At 38.8% G+C, this 20,287-nt stretch overlaps 1 protein-coding gene across 1 annotated transcript in view; it reads left to right on the forward strand.

Annotated features, from left to right (window-relative positions):
- HIPK2 (homeodomain interacting protein kinase 2) overlaps positions 1 to 20,287 on the forward strand; it is a 186,420-nt gene that overhangs the window by 134,777 nt on the left and 31,356 nt on the right. Inside the window, exons 8-10 of the mRNA XM_058189920.1 lie at positions 2,354 to 2,576; positions 12,324 to 12,445; positions 19,329 to 19,471. Coding sequence (XP_058045903.1) covers positions 2,354 to 2,576; positions 12,324 to 12,445; positions 19,329 to 19,471 — 488 coding nt within the window. The remainder of the gene's footprint in view (positions 1 to 2,353; positions 2,577 to 12,323; positions 12,446 to 19,328; positions 19,472 to 20,287) is intronic.

Here is a 20,287-nt window from a genome sequence, read left to right on the forward strand (position 1 = left end):
TCTTCTAACACATCACCATGGATATTTGTGAAGAAGAACAGATTAGCCAACAGGAGGATGGCTAAAAGTGCCAGACAGCATCAGAATGAAAATGCTGGAACTTATGTACTTATATCAGATGTATTTAATTTTGTGTCTTTTGTGTGGTCATTAGTCCTCTAGGAATCACTGCAGTTTGTTGCTTAATTGAATACAAAAGGAAATATTTTTTAAAGGAAAGGAATCTGGATTATTTTGGTTTTTTTTGTTTTAATGTTTTTTTTTAATTTTTTAAAATTCATGACCGTAGTATTGGGATTCCTCTTAACATTATAAATAAAGTCTCATTAATACTCACAATTTTTTGCACCCGCAAAAGTTAACAACTAAGAAAATCGAATCACATTTGTGAAATAACAAGTAGGGAAAAAAGATCAAAATATGTGATGGAGACATTTCTACTTCATTCTAATTGGTGAAAGGTATAATCAAAATCAAATAATCCTTAATGAATTGTATTTTCTGAAACAAAACAGGAGGGACAATGGATTCTGTGTACTGGGACACATTCTTAAATTACTAAAGGACATTTATGGAATTTAATTTATAGTAAAATGAATTTATAGTAAAATGAATCAAGAAGAAAACAAATAAAACTTCATCTAGAACCACAATCATGAATAAATACAAATAATGGCTTTTGTCTATGACTTTCAAGGACAAGAACCAGAAAGACACATGCGGTTTACATGCAGTTAGAAACTGTGAACTGAGGTACTTCTAGCTTTCCCTGTGTGGAAGAGAAAGTGAGAGCAATCAAGCTACTGTACCAGGAAAAAAAAAACCACTGGGATGTCAAAATGAAGCTGACATAAAACAGTTTCATTGTCAATACTCTTGTGGGAATGTTTTAATAGATAACCTTTTCCATCACACCTCCTCCAATGGAAGGGATGGAAAGTAATTCATCAAACCATTCTTAAAACCGCTGCAGTTCTCCAGATGCTTAGAATTCTTCCACTTCTAAAAAAACCCAAAAAAACCTAAACTAGAGCTTTGGCCCTAGAGCAGGGGTGTCAAACTCAAGGCCCGTGGGCTGGATTCAGCCGGTGGGGTGGCCTGGAAATAGCAAGGGATTGGCCCACAGTGCCTTTGGCAGCCAAAATGGGGCACATTGGTGGCCTCCTGCAGCACTCTGCTGGCCAAAACGACTGTCCCTTCTCATCCACCCCTCAACCGGTCCACAGAGGAGAATTACAATGCTGATCCGGCCCTCAAAGAAATCCAGTTTGACACTTCTGCCCTAGAGCAAGATGTCTTGATTTTTTTAAAAAAAATCGTGAAATACTAAACACCCGATATCTGAAGCCACACATTTAGGGTTAGAACTAGAGAAAATTCTGGGCCCATCAGAGATATACATTGTATTTCTATTGAAATCTCCTGTCCTCAAGCAATGTAATCTACACATAACATTCCTTTGTGTTCTATACATCCCAAGCTACAACTGTACAACAGTTGAAAAACCAAATCAACCTGCTTGTGGAGCATGTAACTCAACAAAGTGAGCCTTGTCACCAAGTACCAAGAACAGATCAAGTAACACACATGCAGTGTATTACTAAGACTTAGTGAACTAGAAATATTTATTCATATTTATGCAAAGTTTTGAATCTTTCTATATAGACAACTTGACTAGCTTTGTGGGTTGTAGTCTTGATGTCTGGGCTTGTGATTATAATCGTTGATACAGGTAGTCCTCGATTTACGACCTCAATTGAGCCCAACATTTCTGTTGCTAGTGAGTTTTCTGTTTTCTCACTTCTGTTGTTAAGTGAGTTTCATCACAACTTGCCACAGTTGTTACGTGAATTGGTGCAGTTGTTAAACCATGGTTGTTAAGTGAATCTGGCTTCCCCATTGACTTCGCTTATCAGAAGGTTGCAAAAGGTGATCGCATAATCCCTGGGGCATTGCAACTGTCATAAATGCGAACCAGTTGCCAAGCGTCTGAATTTTTGATCATCTGACCATGAAGATGCTCTAACGGTCATAAGCGTGAAAAATGTTCATAAGTCACTTTTTTCAATGCTGTTGTAACTTTGAACAGTCATTCCATGAACGGCTGTAAGTCAAGGACTACCTGTAATGGTAAGCAAAGGAATGGGACGCATGATGAGTCAAGTGAAACTCTTATTATCCTTATTCATCTCTAGCTTCCTTCTTGCTTTGTTTTTTTAAACCCTTTTCTACCTTTTAAGGTTTTATTTATGTGCCTTATTTTATCTTTTCTTTTGAAAACTAGCTTCCCCCAACATTACCATCGCCTTCATATTTTGTTTTTATTTTATTTTAAATCCCATAATTCCTTTAGGCCACCACTCTGGCTCCCACTTCCACTACCAGTGCCACTATTTCCTTAGCCAACCCTGATGTCTCCATACTAAACTACCAATCTGCACTCTACCAGCCCTCGGCAGCATCCATGGCCGCGGTGGCTCAGAGGAGCGTCCCTCTGCAGACAGGCACAGCGCAGATATGTGCTCGTCCTGACCCTTTCCAGCAAGCCCTCATTGTATGTCCTCCAGGTTTTCAAGGTAAGAATGCTTCTAATTCCTTTCTGTTGTTCAATGTGCTGCTATTACTAAAAGCGAGGATGGGGCATCTGTCTGGTAGGACTCTAAAATTTTACTCGACTAGGGAATCAGCTGTTTCCTCCAAATTACCTTAGATCAGGGGTCACCAACCTTTCAGACCTCAGGGGCCACTAAATTCATAATTATAAACCCTGGGGACCACTAATATGATCTGCCTAATGACCGGCTAGGTGGTCATGTGACCGGATGGGCGTGGCCAACATGATCAAGGGGCACCTCTCCTCGGCCCTCCCTTCCCAGCCACTCCTCACCTGCCCACCCGGGCTCTTAAGGGCCCCAACAGGAAGCAGTTATTGGAGCTAAGCAGCCACCACGAGAAAGAGTTGGCAAAACAGCTGGTTCAGTTCAAATTGGATCTGGCTGAGAAGGAGGCTCAGCAGAAGCACCTCATTGAGGACTGTGAGCATAGGCTTTCCAAGCAGAGGGAAGACCTGTGGGAGTGCAAGGCCAGGTATCGGCGCCTGGAGGGTCAGTGGGCTGAAATGGTCAGTCAGTTCCAGGCCAAGATAGAGTCCCACTGGAACGAGGCCCTCCGGCTCTTTGCCACCAGCACCGCTTCCCTCCAGCCTTTGCCCAAAGCCCCGCACCAGGAGGCCAAAGCAGACCCCAAGTCGGAATTTCTGCTCCCCTCTGACTTGCACAAAAAGACCCCGAAGGGAGAGACTCTGCAGCAACACAAACATTCATTGCACATATCCGGCCCAAGGGCCGTTGTTTGAGGACCCCTGATTTAGTGCAATATAAAAATGCAAATAATTTTTCTGCGGATCACCAAAATTTTCTCACGGACCACCAGTGGACCAGGAACCACCAGTTGGTGACTGCTGCCTTAGATTACATTGAGCACCAGCAATAATTTCCTACAGTGTTAATCAGAAGAGACCTGGAAGGGGTCTTGGAAGTCTTCAAGTCGAACCTCAAGCAAGAGACCCTATATTATTTCAGACAGGGGACTGTCCAATCTTTTCTTTAATCCATCACCTCCAGTGATGAAGCACCTACAACTTCTGAAGGTAAGCTGTTCCCCTGGTTAATTGTCCTCACTGTTAGGAAGTTTCTCCTTAATTCCAGGTTGCTTCTCTCCTTGATTAGCGTCCATCCACTATTTTTTGTCTTCCTTCGGGTGCTTTGTAAAATAAGTTGACCCCCTCTTCTTTGTGGCAGCCCTCAAATACACAGTGCTACTGTGTCTTACTTCCTCTTCCTGTTTGCCGGTATGTATAAAAGCATATGGGTCACATAAAGCGGTATAGAGTTTTTTTGCTTAAAATACCTAGTATTAATATTTAAATAATTTAATTCAGAATTTCCCCATATCTACCTTGTATGTCTTTTGCAAGGAAGCCCTCAATGTGATGTTCAGAGATGGGACAGTCCTTAGCCCAGAGAAATTTTCATGCTTCAATAAAGTGTCAGGTTTAACAGGGATAATTCTATAAATAGAATAGAATAGAATAGAATAGAATAGAATAGAATAGAATAGAATAGAATAGAATAGAATAGAATAGAATAGAATTTTTTATTGGCCAAGTGTGATTGGACACACAAGGAATTTGTCTTGGTGCATATGCTCTCAGTGTACATAAAAGAAAAGATACCTTCATCAAGGTACAACACTTACAACACTTAATGATAGTCATAGGGTACAAATGTAACACTTAATGATACAACACTTAATAATAGTCATAGGCTACAATTAAGCAATCAGGAAACAATCAATTACAGTATAAATCATAAGGATACAAGCAACAAAGTTACAGTCACAAGTGGAAGGAGATGGGTGATGGGAACAATGAGAAGATTAATAGTAGTGCAGATTTAGTAAATAGTTTGACAGTGTTGAGTTATTTGTTTAGCAGAGTGATGGCATTCAGGAAAAAATTGTTCTTGTGTCTAGTTGTTCTGGTGTGCGGTGCTCTATAGCGTCGTTTTGAGGGTAGGAGTTGAAAGAGTTTATGTCCAGGATGTGACGGATCTGTAAGTATTTTCACAGCCCTCTTTTTGATTCGTGCAGTATACAGGTCCTCAATGGAAGGCAGGTTGGTAGCAATTGTTTTTTCTGCAGTTCTAATTATCCTCTGAAGTCTGTGTCTGTCTTGTTGGGTTGCAGAGCCAAACCAGACAGTTATAGAGGTGCAGATGACAGACTCAATAATTCCTCTGTAGAACTGGATGAGCAGCTCCTTGGGCAGTTTGAGCTTTCTGAGTTGGCGCAGAAAGAACATTTTTTGTTGTCCTTTTTTGTTGACATTTTTGATGTTAGCTGTCCATTTTAGATCTTGCAATATGGTAGAACCTAGAAATTTGAAGGTGTCTACTGTTGATACTGTGTTGTCTAGTATTGTGAATGGTGGAAGTATGGAAGGGTTTCTCCTAAAATTTACCACCATTTCTAGGGTTTTGTGTGTGTTCAGCTCCAGATTGTTCATAAAAGATATCTTGCTGGGCCAGTAGGCAAAGAGCAACACTTTAGAAAGATAGATTCCAAATTCAGTCTCCAGCATTTCCAATTGAAATGGTCAGATAGTAACTGATAAGAATCTTATCTACCTTAGACCCAAGAGAGCAGCTCGAAATGATAAATCTTTAGTTTGATTCACCAAAATTTTTCTTATATGTGGTTTATAAAATAGGGCATAATTCTTCCCCCACAGAATTGATCTCCCCTACCCCTTTCTATAAGGGACAGTGGTGGGATTCAACCGGTTCACACCACTTCGGCCGAACCAGTTAAATTGCTGGCTGGCCCTGCCCCTTCCAGAAGTTCACATGCACCCTGTTTTGGCTCCCTAGTAGGGAGGCCTACTAGGCCCAAAACGGGGCACGTGGGTATGGCGCAACCCCTCCCCCCAGCCCGTTTTTGCTCCCAGGATGCTGCAGGAGACTGAGTGCTGCCTATCACACTTCCTGGCCATGCCCCATCCAACCGGTCATTAGGGCAGAGAACCAGTTGTTAAATTATTTGAATTCCACCACTGATAAGCGGGATAGAGAACCTTTTGGTGCTGACTGGATTTTTGACAACATGTTGTGAGGTAGTCATTAGATTCCACTTCATTAAGAGGCAAAACAGTGAGATTGATCTCTACTATCATTCTAATCCTCAAATACATTCTCTACCATCCCTAGTTAGCATTGGTCTCTTCCTGGACATGTAGACATCCTTCCAAAGAAATCACTGTGCTGACCATACACACTATTTTGACTTTATGGGAATGCCTATGTGAAGGCCCAGTGGTGTTCGTGGACATAAAATTCCAGCTTCCTTGTCTTCTTACACTTAGATGGGATTATGGTAGGTACAATAGAAAACATTTGTGTTCCCTCAGCTGCCAACAGGCATCATGCCTCTTAAGTGTGCCCTATAGATTCTGAAATGTATCCTGATTGCTCTCATATTTTTGAAATGTCTTCAGAAAAACCATACTGAATGTATGACGCTGATACATTTAAATTTCCCTATCCATAGGGAACTTAGTTCACCTAATCTGAAAAACCACAGTTTCTTCTACAACACAAAATACATGTTTTTTCATTGACATGTATAAGAAAGCTGAGTTGGCAAGGTGGGCTCAGATGGAAAATTTCTCAATTTGTCAGTATATTAATGCACTGACTGATGACATATACAGTATCAATATTCTCAGCTTGGTTATCATATTACCTGACATTTACCAATTTTCTAGGCAATATTTGGAGATATTTGGGGCTAGGAGAATAAGGAGAATAAGGAACTAAGACTCTATTTCTTTATTTTTGAGCTCCAGTTTCCTTTATATAACTGTGGCCAGGAAGCCTGGTTCCCCCTCTCATTTTTTATCCAAAGATATTTAAGTTATTTGTAGATATTGATGTCTTAGTGCACCACTGTGCAGCAGACATATTATCCTTTTTATGTGGCTTTGAAATAACATAAAAGAACTCCAGAGCGAAATCCTCAAAAGTCCCCCGAGTCTTATTTACAAAAGCTACAAAAGGCATTTGACTATTTGGGAGCAAATTTTTTATCCTCAGTGATTTTTTTCAGCTCAGAGAGATGCACAGCTGGTAGGACAATTGAAAGAATGACTGACACCTGAAGTCTTAATTTCTGCCATGGACTTTAGCAGCCAGTGGCTCTTCCTGTGGAGACAATTGTCTCTCGTTCAGCAGTTGCATAGAGTCAATCTCCATTGGGAACAATTGGAAAATGACCGTGAAACTAGTCCCTTAATTTGTCTAGGTATCTAACCTTCTCCTTCTTATCGGCTCAGGGAAGGTAACAACTGTTCCAAACAAAATACACAAAGGAAAAATACAGTGTTACTGTTCTTTTCAGAAGCAAATTACAGATCATATTTAATGCATCTTTTAAAACTAAATCCAATTTAGAGACCAAAAATAGAAAAGACTCAGGGGCTTTTTTCATTTAAAGTCCTTTGGAACTGGGGCTTAAAAAGGGAGAGTTGAACTTTCCTCCCCTAAAGCACTGTATTTCAATTGGAATATGAATCCTGTTCCTCTTTTAAAGCCCCAGTAGAGTTTCTATTAATGCCTTTGAGAAGGGCATGTTGAGAATGTTTGGCTTGACCCCAGTTTTACTTGTAAACTCCCAAGGCCATCTGCAAAACAATCAATAAATGTTGAAACTGGCACACAACAATGTTGCTGACATTTGGTGCCCAATCATGATCTTACTCTAATTTATTGAGTAAACTACAGTTGACTAATTTCACACATCATATAATTCCAAAATCTAAAATAATGTATTATAGATAAGCACAATGTGTAGACTGATTCCAAGTTAATTCTTACCTTTTTAATGTCAGTGGTTAAAGACTTGGCTGTGCCAAAATTGGAAGCTAGAAAATCCATAAGTTGAACCTCATGGTCTAGGAATTCCTGCCTGATGGTCTAAGAACTCCTGCCTTGAGCAAAGGGTTAGACTAGAAGACTCCAAGCTCTCTGATTCACTAAACCTTTAGAGAGCCCTCTGTGGTGGGCTACAAGTTCCATACATACTAGCATGACCAGCAGTTGCATATGTATTATTTGTAGTCCTGTATACATGAAGATTCTCTCAACCTAGCAGTTTGAAAGCACATAAAAAATGCAAGTAGAAAAATAGGGACCACCTTTGGTGGGAAGGTATAGCGTTCCATCTGCCTTTGGCGTTTAGTTATGCCAGCCACATGACCACGGAGACGTCTTTGGACAGTGCTGGCTCTTCGGCTTTGAAACGGAAATGAGTATCACCCCGTAGAATCAGGAACGACTAGCACATATATACGAGGGGAACTTTTCCCGTTACCTTTTATACATGAAGAATGAGAAGTTAGTGTAGGCTGCTTTAAGAAGAGATTCTGCTAGGATTTGTCTTTACATATTGTTGTGTAGCATACATATCTTAGGAAGTTAACCATAAATTACATTCCTACACAAACCTTAAAATTTCTAGGTTCTATCATATCGCAAGATCTAAAATGGACAGCTAACATCAAAAACATCATTAAAAAAGGACAACAAAGAATGTTCTTTCTACGCCAACTCAGTAAGCTCAAACTGCCCAAGGAGCTGCTGATTCAGTTCTACAGAGGAATTATTGAGTCTGTCATTTGCACCTCTATAACTTTCTGGTTCGGTTCTGCAACCCAACAAGAAAAACACAGACTTCAGAGGATAATTAGAACTGCAGAAAAAATAATTGCTGCCAACTTGCCTTCCATTGAGGACCTGTATACTGCACGAATCAAGAAGAGGGCCGTGAAAATATTTGCAGATCCCTCACATCCTGGACATGAACTTTTTCAACTCCTACCCTCAAAACGACGCTATAGAGCACTGCACACCAGAACAACTAGACACAAGAACAGTTTTTTCCCGAAGGCCATCACTCTGCTAAACAAATAATTCCATCAACACTGTCAAACTATTTACTGAATCTGCACTACTATTAGTCGTCTCATAGTTCCCATCACCAATCTCTTTCCACTTATGACTGTATGACTGTAACTTTGTTGCTGGCAATCCTTATGATTTATATTGATATATGGACCATCAATTGTGTTGTAAATGTTGTACCTTGATGAACGTATCTTTTCTTTTATGTACACTGAGAGCATATGCACCAAGACAAATTCCTTGTGTGTCCAATCACACTTGGCCAATAAAAAATTCTGTTCTATTCTATTCTATTCTAATAAACCCCCCTGGGACTCTCAGTATTATTTTATAATAATAATATTATAAATATTATAATATTATAAATATAATATACTATATATTTCTATATATTTTTCTTTCTTATACCCAAACAATGGAGGACATGCATAAATTAAAATTCAACCCCTGTATTTGATTTCATTTTTTGTGATTCAGAGAAATCATATTTATTTCTCATTTACAAAACAATATCAAATCAGGGTAAAACAAAATTTTAAAATATGCATTAAATCAGTTTTACAATAAAACCATTCTCACATCTTAAAGATAAAACTTAAAGCATAGCTTAAAACTTCAGAGTACAGCATGAAACAATAAAATATCAGAAGCAAAAGAGTGCACACTTAACTGACAGATACTTTATAATGCCTTGGTAAGGCCACACTTGGAATATTGCATCCAGTTTTGGTCGCCATGATGTAAAAAAGATGTTGAGACTCTAGAAAGAGTGCAGAGAAGAGCAACAAAGATGATTAGGGGACTGGAGGCTAAAACATATGAAGAACGGTTGCAGGAACTGGGTATGTCTAGTTTAATAAAAAGGACTACGGGAGACATGATAGCAGTGTTCCAATATCTCAGGGGTTGCCACAAAGAAGAGGGAGTCAAACTATTTTCCAAAGCACCTGAGGGTAGAACAAGAAGCAATGGGTGGAAACTGATCAAGGAAAGAAGCAACTTAGAACTAAGGAGAAATTTCCTGACAGTTAGAACAATTAATAAGTGGAATGACTTGCCTGCAGAAGTTGTGAATGCTCCAACACTGGAAATTTTTAAGAAAATGTTGGATAACCATCTGACTGAGATGGTGTAGGGTTTCCTGCCTGGGCAGGGGGTTGGACTAGAAGGCCTCCAAGGTCCCTTCCAACTCTGTTGTTATATTATATTATATTAGATTACAGGAATGGATAACTCTTTAATTGTCAGCTGAAAATTATCAGGGTCAAAAAAAGAGCATCAGGAATTTATCTTTTTAAAAAATAATTTTAAAGAGCATCAAGAATTTATCTCTTTAAAAATAATTTTAATGAAATAAAAACTGTTAAGAGAAAATAAAGATAATAAAAAGAATAGTAAACAGTGAAAAAGGGGAACAAAAAGTAGAAAAGGAAAAGAAAGAAAAAGATTATAAAGAAGCAACTTTCAATCTTCTTGACAGTGGTTATACAAATACACACACACACACACACACACATATACACATACATACATATACACACACACGTGCACTTTGCTGTCTCTCTATAAGGTTGTATCATAATTTCCTTCTTTCCATAAGCTACCCCAGCTGGCTGGCACGTGCATGCCTATTTTGGGGCCATTTTTGGTTCCAGAAGTGGCCATAAACCAGGCATATGCACGCCGGCCAGCTGGTCTTTGGGTTTCCGGCATATGCAAAAACCAGCTTTTATTTGGGCCATTTTCAGGCTGTTTTTTGGGCCTTTTTCAGGCCTTTTTCCAGTGCCCACGAAGATATGCATGCCGGAAACCAGAAGAGCAGCTGGCGACCGCACACTTGGCCATAGAGAAGGCTCTATGTGCCACAGGTTTGCCATCACAGAGCTACCCTTTCTAACCTTCAAACCCATAAATCACAAGTTTTTTTAAGTCAATAAAAAGTCGGTAAGGGGTTTCCAGTCACCAATAAATGGAGTTGTTGAATTTTCTCTATCCAACAGCTTAATTTTGCCACTTCTGTCCTCTTCATCAACCATTCCTCCGGTTTGGGTATTTCAGAATAATTCCATTTCTACACATATAATTTCACATATAGTTTTGCAGCAGTAATCATATACAAAAGTAATATTCCTTGGGAACATTCCACTGTCACATTACCATCAAGCCACGCCCACAAAATAAGCCATGGCCACAGAACCGGTAGTAAAAATGTTTAGAACCCACCCCTGCCCTGAAGGATCAAAGTACTTTGCAGGTTGAGTTTGAAAATTGGATGCAGGCTTTTGATACATTCCCACATTTATGTGTAAGATTCATGTTAGCATTTTTTCCTAAGAATGATCAAACCCCATTTCAGTTGACTATGGCATTTAGACAGGAGCCTCTGTTAAGGAGTTCTGATTAGATTGAGATGCAAGCTACAGATATATACAGTTAAGTTTGAGAGACCCTGAAATTGTACTGAACAAATCTAGCTTTATTCAGCATTAGGTAGGACATAGTTGGAATTATATATCAAGTCTCTAATAACGGTAGGATAAAAAGTAAAATTCAAGAGAAACTGATAAAGTGGAGGTAGTAGAACAGTATAATTCTCTTTCAAGTCTAGTTCTGCTCCTGATGACTTTATGGACAGGTTCAAACAGTTTTCTTGGCAACAAAATTAAAGAGCTTAGCCACTGGTTTTTCCCAGGATGGTATTTTTTCTCCCAACTTCCCATCTACTCTACAGTCTTGGAATTCCTTGTAGTTTTCCATCCAAATATTTCTGCTATGCTAAAGCTTCTGAGCCTAAATAAGGTCAGTCAAATACTGTCACCTCCTGAGAGAAATTTGAGGCATCTGAACACAATGTTGAAGGAATTTGGTACACTTTTTGACAACAATGGTGGTTATTTCTCATCTGCCCAATAACCAGATCTGTCATGGAAGATTACTAAAGACATTGAAAACAGTTAAAGCAAACAGACAAATTAGAAGTGTTAATAAAGACCATAGGGAGGAGGATACAATAAAAATAGTTTAAAAAGCCTTTTCCCAATACAACACAGACATTTAAAACACACACACACGTAACCTCACTCCAAACATTTCTACTGGAAAATAAATGTCTTAGGCAGACACTGAAAATACCATAATATATGCTATTCTTGACTAGTGAAAGAACAAATGAAAAATCTTATTCGAATGATATATTGGTGTTGAGAGAATAGAAATTTTACCAAGTGAAAGAGAGCAGTTGGCTGATGGAAAATTTGCACAGTAAACTTGTAAAATTTCTACTCCTGATAAAAGATTAACTTGTTTGCCTCCAAGCTGTTATGAAAATATTAACATACTTAATAAATTAACAAATGAGAGAGAAATTATATATAATAAAGCAAAAATATAATACCAACAACTACAGAATAATTTTAAGAAGGATCTTGTTACTAGGATTACGGTTATTCAGAAGGGGTATATTGGAAAGCCTGGAACTATGGCTACCTCCCTTCTTAAAAGTAGATAGTTTAGTCTTCTATTCAAGCTTGAGACAAGATGTGGCTGCTTTAATGAGCTGCATTTGCTTTAATCTGTCAATTTATTAAAGTAATTGTGTCTTTTTCAACTTTACAGAAAGTTCAGGTATTGTATTCACATGAAACACCTCTTTTAAATCATTTGAAGTATGCATAGATTTACCTGGTACCATGGAACCAAATTGAATGACATTTTTTCAGGGCTGTGCTTTTTATTGATGGTGATTTATCTTAAAAACATACGTACTGTCTAACCCTGCTTTTTCTTTTCACTATTTTCTTGGCTCAGGATTGCAAACTTCCCCTTCAAAGCATGCTGGCTATTCTGTCCGGATGGAGAATGCAGTTCCCATAGTCACTCAGGCTGCTGGGGCTCAGCCCCTTCAGATCCAACCAGGGCTTTTAGCACAGGTAAATAATTAATAATTTTGGCTCAAGCAACGACTTTAAGGAACTATACAGAGTTGTCAATAAAGAAGAGAGGTTCACACATGGAAGTTATTGTGAATTTTGAGAATGTGCATGTTGTTATTTGACCTTTTCATCTTTTTATTTGTGGAGGGAAGAGCTTCCTGGGATTTTAAGATATTTTTTTCTATTTTTTCTTAAACTATTTGTCCCCAGCCACGCATGACATCAGCTCGTGCAAATACATTTGATTTCCATACTTGTCTTCCATCATGCTCCAATTACACATGGCTTCATCAAACTAGCAAGAACAAAATTGGACTAGAAAATCAGTGGTCTCCAACCTCAGCAACTTTTAAGACTTGTGGACTTCAACTCCCAGAATTCCTCAACCAGCAAAGCTGGCTGAGGAATTCTGGGAGTTGAAGTCCACAAGTCTTAAAGTTGCTAAGTTTGGAGACCCCTGGTCTAGATGATCCATTGAGCTGACTATTTCTGGTAGCAGCCTAGACTAGAAACTAATTTCGTAGAACAATTCTCTCAGAATTTGATTAGTAAGCTTTATCAAGAAGTTTAAAATAACAATACAGGAATTATGGCAATCACACTGCTTTCAAGTGAGAAATGTTCTGCAAATTAGGACAGAAAATTTCTGGGGGCTTTTTCTCAGTGCTTTTTCGGTGTAAAGGAGGAATTTTCTGTCTTTAATGAGCACGAGGCAATCTGCATCAACTGATTCTTTTGCAAATAGGCATTAGACTTCTTATCCATCAGATAAGCAGTTCTCAATATTTACTAGAAAGTTCGGCCACGCCCAAAATACCATGCTTGCAAGCAGATCCTTAGGGATGCTGATTATCTCATTTACCTGGCTTTTATTTCAAGTAAAATTATTTTGCACCAATGCACCAAAGTGAATGTGACGTTTATGTCAGGATGATCCAATGTTCTTGGATAGCAGAGGATTCTCAAATATTGCAGATCACTGCCTGGCCTGGATCTCCCTCCAGCATCAGTCAGTTGCTTTTCTTTTTGTGCTTCCAATCTCCCGTATCTTGGAAGTCGAACTTAAAACATGTGTTGTTTCTTTTCATTCAACTTAATATGATCTTCTGTCCTCATGAAGGGTCGTTGTTAAAGGATACTTGACTGACATGCATGGAGTCCATCTCCGTGAAAACTTGCCATCCTTCTCCAAGAATTGCACGTGAAGGAGAACTGTCACATTTATAAATCAAATCGAAATATCCCATGAAAAGGGGGAGATCTTTCATAACAAAAAAGGAAGAAAATAAGTTTCATGAACACCAATATGTAAAATATTTGGACAGAAGTACCTTGTAAAATTAGATTAATTGCCTGGCTCTGTGCATGGGTAATCACACAAATTACACCCAAAACATTTGACAGGCTTCTGAGTTGGCTGCATTACAGTTGGCAATTACAGCAGACAGACTAAAAATACTGAGCTGATGCAAAGGCTTAATCACTAACACTTAATCAGATAAAGCAGCAGGAGAGATTGTTCAGGTAGTAATTATAGCATCTGAATCAGGAGTGTGCAACGTCTTTAGGGGTCAGAGGTCATGTTTGGGCTTTGAGTGATATATTACGGGCTGCACTCTAAGAATTAAATGAGGTCAGAACATTCAGATTCTCCTGTTCTCTCAAACACCTTTCCCAAAAATTTCCAAAATGTTTCCCAGCCCTAATACTATCCTTTTCTGTCAGTTAGATTCATAACTTAAGTAGGAGTAATTGTAAAAGCAAAAAGAAAAAGAAAAGTGGGGTGAGGGCTTTGATTCCTTACAAAGCCAATCAAACTAAGCGCAGCCCTTCTTGAAGCCTGCCATAATCATCACCTGTAGTCTTAGGACTATGTTGAGCTTTAAGAACCCTCGCCACGTATCTGCCAACTTCTCTTTTTATTATGGCAAAACAGGTCTATGCAGATTCTCAGTCATCCAGGACATGATTGTCCCAAAAGTGCTTTTTCAGGAGGAAATTGGACTTTCTTGTTTTTCTTTGAAAAGTTTCTCGCTTCTCATCCAAGAAGCTCTCACCAGATGGTGGGGAATGGAAAGATTTTTATTCCTTGCAGACATTTTGCATTCAGTGCAAAATGTAATGCGACGCATGGTCATTTGCATTCTTTTAGAGAGTCATTGAGACCACTTGGAGTTTATCTGTATCCTCAGGGTCACCTGAGTAGTGCAAATGGGTGTGGAGCCTTCTTGGCTGCAGGATGTTTTCTGTCCTGTATCCTTTCCCTGTTGAAGACAGGCGCAGGCTGTTAGGGATGGGTCTGTGTTGTCTGCATCTCAAATTGAAGCTCAAATGTTTCCTGTAGTCTGCAATTTTTCTGGAAATTCGTTCATATCCCACCCCGTTCAAAGGGTGTTCATCCCTAAGTGCATAGCTAAAAGTCTACGGAGATTCTCAGTCATCCATGTCATGGTTGTCCCAAAGGTGCTTTTCCAGGAGGCAACTGGACTTTCTTGTTTTTCTTTGAAGACGTTTTGCTTCTCATCCAGGAAGCTTCTTCAGCTCTGGTGGGGGATGGAAGGCATCCTGTAGCCAAGAAGACTCCACACACATTTGCACCGTGACCCTGAGGACAGAGATAAACCTCCAAGGGACCTCAACAACTCAATGCAATGACTAGCTGTCTGCAAGAAATATAAATCCTTCCATTCTCCACTATCCTGTCAGAGCTAAAAAAGCTTCTTGGATGAGAAGCAAAAAGTCTTCATAGAAAAACACGAAAAAGCACCTTTGTGGCAGAAGAGGAACATAACTAAAGACATGATTGGAAATGAATTCTATATAACTATAAATGAAATCAAATGTATTTTATCTCTTAGGCCTGCTGTGTTTTTTCTATCCTGACCATTCAAAGGCCTTCTGCTAAGAAAAGTTGCATCTCCATGCATTGTTCTTGCTTCGCCCTTTTTTTGGTTTGCAGTTAGGAAATAGAAGGCCGGAAAAGGAAGTGTCAAGTGCAGCTTGCTTGCTACCATGCCCTTCAAAAAAAAAATGCTATGAAATGGAAAGCTCTGTCCGTAGAATGTTCTAATCGTTTCAACAGCTGTCAAAGTTACACAAGGTTCTCTCCTGGCAAATAGGGAAAGAGGGAGGGAAAGGCCTGACATTATAGATGCTTCATGCTTTGCGATAATCTCTAGCTGTAGGCTGATGGACCACAGTTAGTATATCATCTTCATAGTTGTTGATTACCACCAGAAATGTGATACAACTGGTCAAGTCAATTTCTTGCCTGGAAGGCCTAGAGCAGGTGAGAAGACCAGCCTCCAAAAGTGCATTTTCACCCCAGTGAGGCTAGTTCAGGGATCTGCAAACTTGGCTCTTTTAAGACTTGTGGACTTCAACTCTCAAGGAAACAAGAGTAAGAGAGAAGGTTAGAAGGGAGGAAGAAGGGAGGTGTGGGGGAAAGGAAGGGGAAGGCTGGCTGAAGAACTCTGGGAGTTGAAGTCCACAAGTCTTAAAAGAGCCAAGTTTGCAGACCCCTGGGCTAGTTTATCTGCTTGCTAGCTGTGGAGAGGCAGCTCTGGTTGCAACTTTAGAAAAGGTAGCAGCTGCATCTTTAAAAGGCAGGAGTCAGCTTTATCCCACCATGAAAGCTGGAAGAAAGAAATTGAGAAATTGTTTGCCCCAAGGAATTTGGAAATCTATTTTCTATAAAATATATTTGGCATACCTGTGAGCGCGCATATGTATGTGGGAAAAGAGCGTGAAGCTCTCATAGGTCAAGTAAAAAAAAAAAGAAATGCTACGTTTATAAAGAAAGAACAAGAAGCTGGAAAATGGAGGTGTCAGCTGGGGAAGATATATTTTAGTAACTTTGAGGCTGTGCCTAATTCACAGCAGTTCATACGATAAGGCTGAAAGTAACGGGACTTCACTATATAAGCATGCAGAAAGAGAAGAGAAAGCATCTGATATTTTCTAGGAATCTTCATGCAATCTTTGCACAAGACATAAACTCGTTAACTGAACCATGTAGTCAAGTCAATTGTCTGAAATTGCAGAAAACTGACCAAGAAACCTGTTAATTGGTTGCTGCCATACACCTTGTCCTTCACTTTTAGATCATCAGAGGGGCACTTTTCTTTTTGAAAAAGTTTTTTATTTTTTATTTTTTCTCATAGACATATTTTAACTGTACAGTTTCTTATCTAACATACATATTTTCTTTTAGCTTTCATACTAATACAATCTTCATCCTAAACAATTTAAGTATATTTGGTGTTGCTCCCAAATAGAAGCCTCAGAGTCTTTTCTGCAGGAGGGGGTTTTCTGGAACCCTGACACTACCATTTCATCTCCTATGTTTTACAACAATCCTTCTCTCCCTCTCCTCTCTTTCCCTCTCTTCTTCCATCTACTCTTCTACTTTCTTCTTTCCTCCTATCCTTCTCCTTCTCTCCTTCCCCTTCCTTTCCCCCACACCTCCCTTCTTTCTCCCTTCTAACCTTCTCTCTTACTCTTGTTTCCTTGAGGGCCACTTTTCAATTGTTCTGCTGGAGATAGATTTTTGACTGTTAATTCTGCTTTCCCTATGGCAATGTCTAGAACAAATAGGCTTACTGAAGTTGTAACAAGTCCAACTTTCTTGTTAGTTTAGTAGAAACCTTTAAACATACTTGTTTACCCAGATCTTTTAATTTTTTTCTATTTTAAATTGCTTTTCATCATTTTGTATTTCAAAATGTTATTTTATTGTTTGAATAGTGTTTTGAGATTTGTCTTAAAATATACTTTTCTTTTATTTGTATTTCCGTGAAGCACTTTGAGCCATTAAGGGCCTGGGCAAGCAAGCTCTTAACTGAGAGCAGTTTGATGTAGTAACTAAGGCATCAGGCTAGAAACCCAGAGACTGTGAGTCCTACTCCCACATTAGGCACAAATCTTTCTGGGTGACCTTAGGCCAGTCACTTTCTCTCCGCCCTAGGAAAGAGGCAATGGCAAACCACTTTTGAAAAGACCTAAAAAGACAACTAAAGGGGAATCCAGGCAGTTTCCAAGAATCTGATATGATTGAATCTACAAAAAAGACCTTTAATTAATAAATCTGACTAGCCCATCAAGTTTTAGCTTAGTGTGTTGCATGAATTTAGCCTATGGCCTGGATTCCTGTTGAAACAGTTCTGGTTTGCACAACGGCCACCATTTATGTGCTTATTATCCTGTGACTTGAATTCTCCCAATTATCTTTGTTCATCTAAAATATAGGTCTTGAGTTACTTTCTTTTGAGTCCAGGTTTTCAATCTGTACTCTGAAGAGATTAAATTGCCCTGCCATGGCATGTAGGAGAAATCCTAATATGACCTGTGTATAAAATCTTGCCTACTTCCAACAGTGAGTCATTTGAGCAAGATGACACTTGCAACTGTCTTAATGATGCCATCTGTACTTACACCTCTGTTAGGTGACAACATCTACAGAACGATGCTTACACAGCAGTGAAGCTGTTCAGCCCTTAGAATGAAGGCTTAAATACTGTAACGCTGCCAAGTGTTAATTTAGAATTTACCAAGAAAGGAGAAAGCTCAGGGCCTTCTCACTGGTTTGCTTGGGGTCTAATATTTTACATTTCTAGTTGGCCAAGAATGTTAGTTCTTAATACCTGGCACCATACTACTTCACAAAGATATATCATTTAAAAAAAAAAACCAGTGATATTTGATTGTATATTTGTTCCTTGGATAGAAGGCGTAAGGATGAAATTATATCTCAGTGTAGGCTTGGAGCTAAACTCCATTATAGAGCAAAATGAACCTTGAACTTAGTAGAGTTCACTTTGAATAAATATTACATGCATGAATACCTACAGAAATGTACTTTGTACAAAAGTACTTTGAAGAATGGAAGCAACTAATCTAACTTAATTTGGAGGCAGCCCTACTAAATTCAGTGAATTTATTTGTAAATAAACATTGTGTACCATTCAGTGCTCTCGCTATATATATTTATACACACACACACACACACACACACACACACACACACACACACACACACCTACTTTAGAATAAGACCCATTGAACAGAGGTTATTAAGATCATTGCTTAATGCTAGTGATGTTGCTTTCATGCTTGGTTTGAGATAAGAATGATCTAAAGTTAGATTATTTTAATCTCAAGGATATCTTTTTATGGTTTATCCCTATTCCTGACTACTGCTATTAATTTAGCTATGTTATTGTTAGAATGTTTTTGGCTGATTTGTGCTAATCTGTTCCATGTTGTGAAATAACAATTTTCATCTGAAAAATGCATTGCATTGGGAGTATTCTATAGAACAGGGGTCTCCAACCTTGGCAACTTTAAGACTTGTGGACTTCAACTCTGGGAGTTGAAGTCCACAAGTCTTAAAGTTGCCAAGGTTGGAGACCCCTGTCCATGATGGGTAGCATTATCCTTTTTCTGTCTTTTAATTATTCTCTTCTTTCTGATATTCTCTTTGAAAAAAAAAAGATCTTCTCTCCATTTTCCTCCATTATGCTTGGCAGAGATCTAAAATTGTGGAGAATTTTGGATAATAATTGGGAATACTATATATGGGTTGTTTTCAGTGATCGCTGAGGGCAGCTTTCCAATTGTTGCCAATTAATGGATAGCTGATTTTGGCAGCCCAGGTATAGTATTCCTATCATAGGTCAACATATGCATGTGACTTTATTTCTACATTATCCTCCTCTATTTATTTATTTATTTATTTATTTAGTCACCCATCTCTCCCCCAAGGCAACTCTTTATTCAGTATTGCAAAGGGTTCTTTAAAAAATAATCATCAATAAAGATTTCTTAGCACAGAACACAATGGATTATAATAGTGAGAAGTATTTTCTGTTCTGATCCACAGCAAGCCTGGCCTAGCGGCACTCAGCAAATCTTGCTTCCTCCAGCTTGGCAGCAATTAACTGGGGTAGCTACTCACACCTCAGTCCAGCATGCTACTGTAATTCCAGAGACCATGGCAGGGACTCAACCACTGGCAGACTGGAGGTAAACAGAAAATAAACTTAGTTCCGTGAGATGTGAGATGTTTGCAGGAGATAAGCATTGTTGAAGGTTATCTCCTCATCATCATGGTCCATGATTTGTCCTGTAATTATTGGATATGTTGTTCAGATTTCTCCATGAGTAGTAGATTATCAAATGTCACTCTTGTTTTTCTTACCCTCAGACCTGTCACCATATACGCATCCTTGATTGTGTGTGTGTGTGTGTGTGTGTGTGTGTGTGTGTGTGTGTGTGTGTTTCTTTCTGTTTAATGACCTAAAATTAAGATTGGTTTCACACTAGTCTTTTTCTTCTGGAGATAGATATATCATTCTTCATTCTTTCAGAAACAACTGATACCAAATGGTCCAGTAAGCAGCAATGAACCTTTTTAGCCTTACAAGAAATGGATTATTGTGATAGTTTATAATAAAAACCAGTTGCCTTAATGGGTTGAGCCCATTACAAAGACATTTAAATTAGAGGTACAAGAGCTGTTAAATACAATATAGAACTTGGCCTAGGCATGCTAACTACCTCTACCTAAAATGATAAGGCACCAGGGTGGAATATCTTGATAACAGTGTCCTGATAGCAGAAAGAGATCAATGATGTTAGGGGTGACAAGACAACAGTAAAGATGAAATCAATATAGTGGATATCCTGCTACTGTACTAGTATTGGGAGAATGTTAAGAAAGAACTCTAAGAATTCCCTTGAAAATACCTTTAAAGGTCTGGATGGGACATTGGGAAAAGTTATTGCAGCTGCACTAAAATATTATTTCAAATGCAGGAGGAGTTCATGGGAGTGGGAAGA

This window comes from Ahaetulla prasina, chromosome 7, assembly GCF_028640845.1.
Source record: "Ahaetulla prasina isolate Xishuangbanna chromosome 7, ASM2864084v1, whole genome shotgun sequence".
In the NCBI taxonomy this organism is placed as follows: domain Eukaryota; kingdom Metazoa; phylum Chordata; class Lepidosauria; order Squamata; family Colubridae; genus Ahaetulla; species Ahaetulla prasina.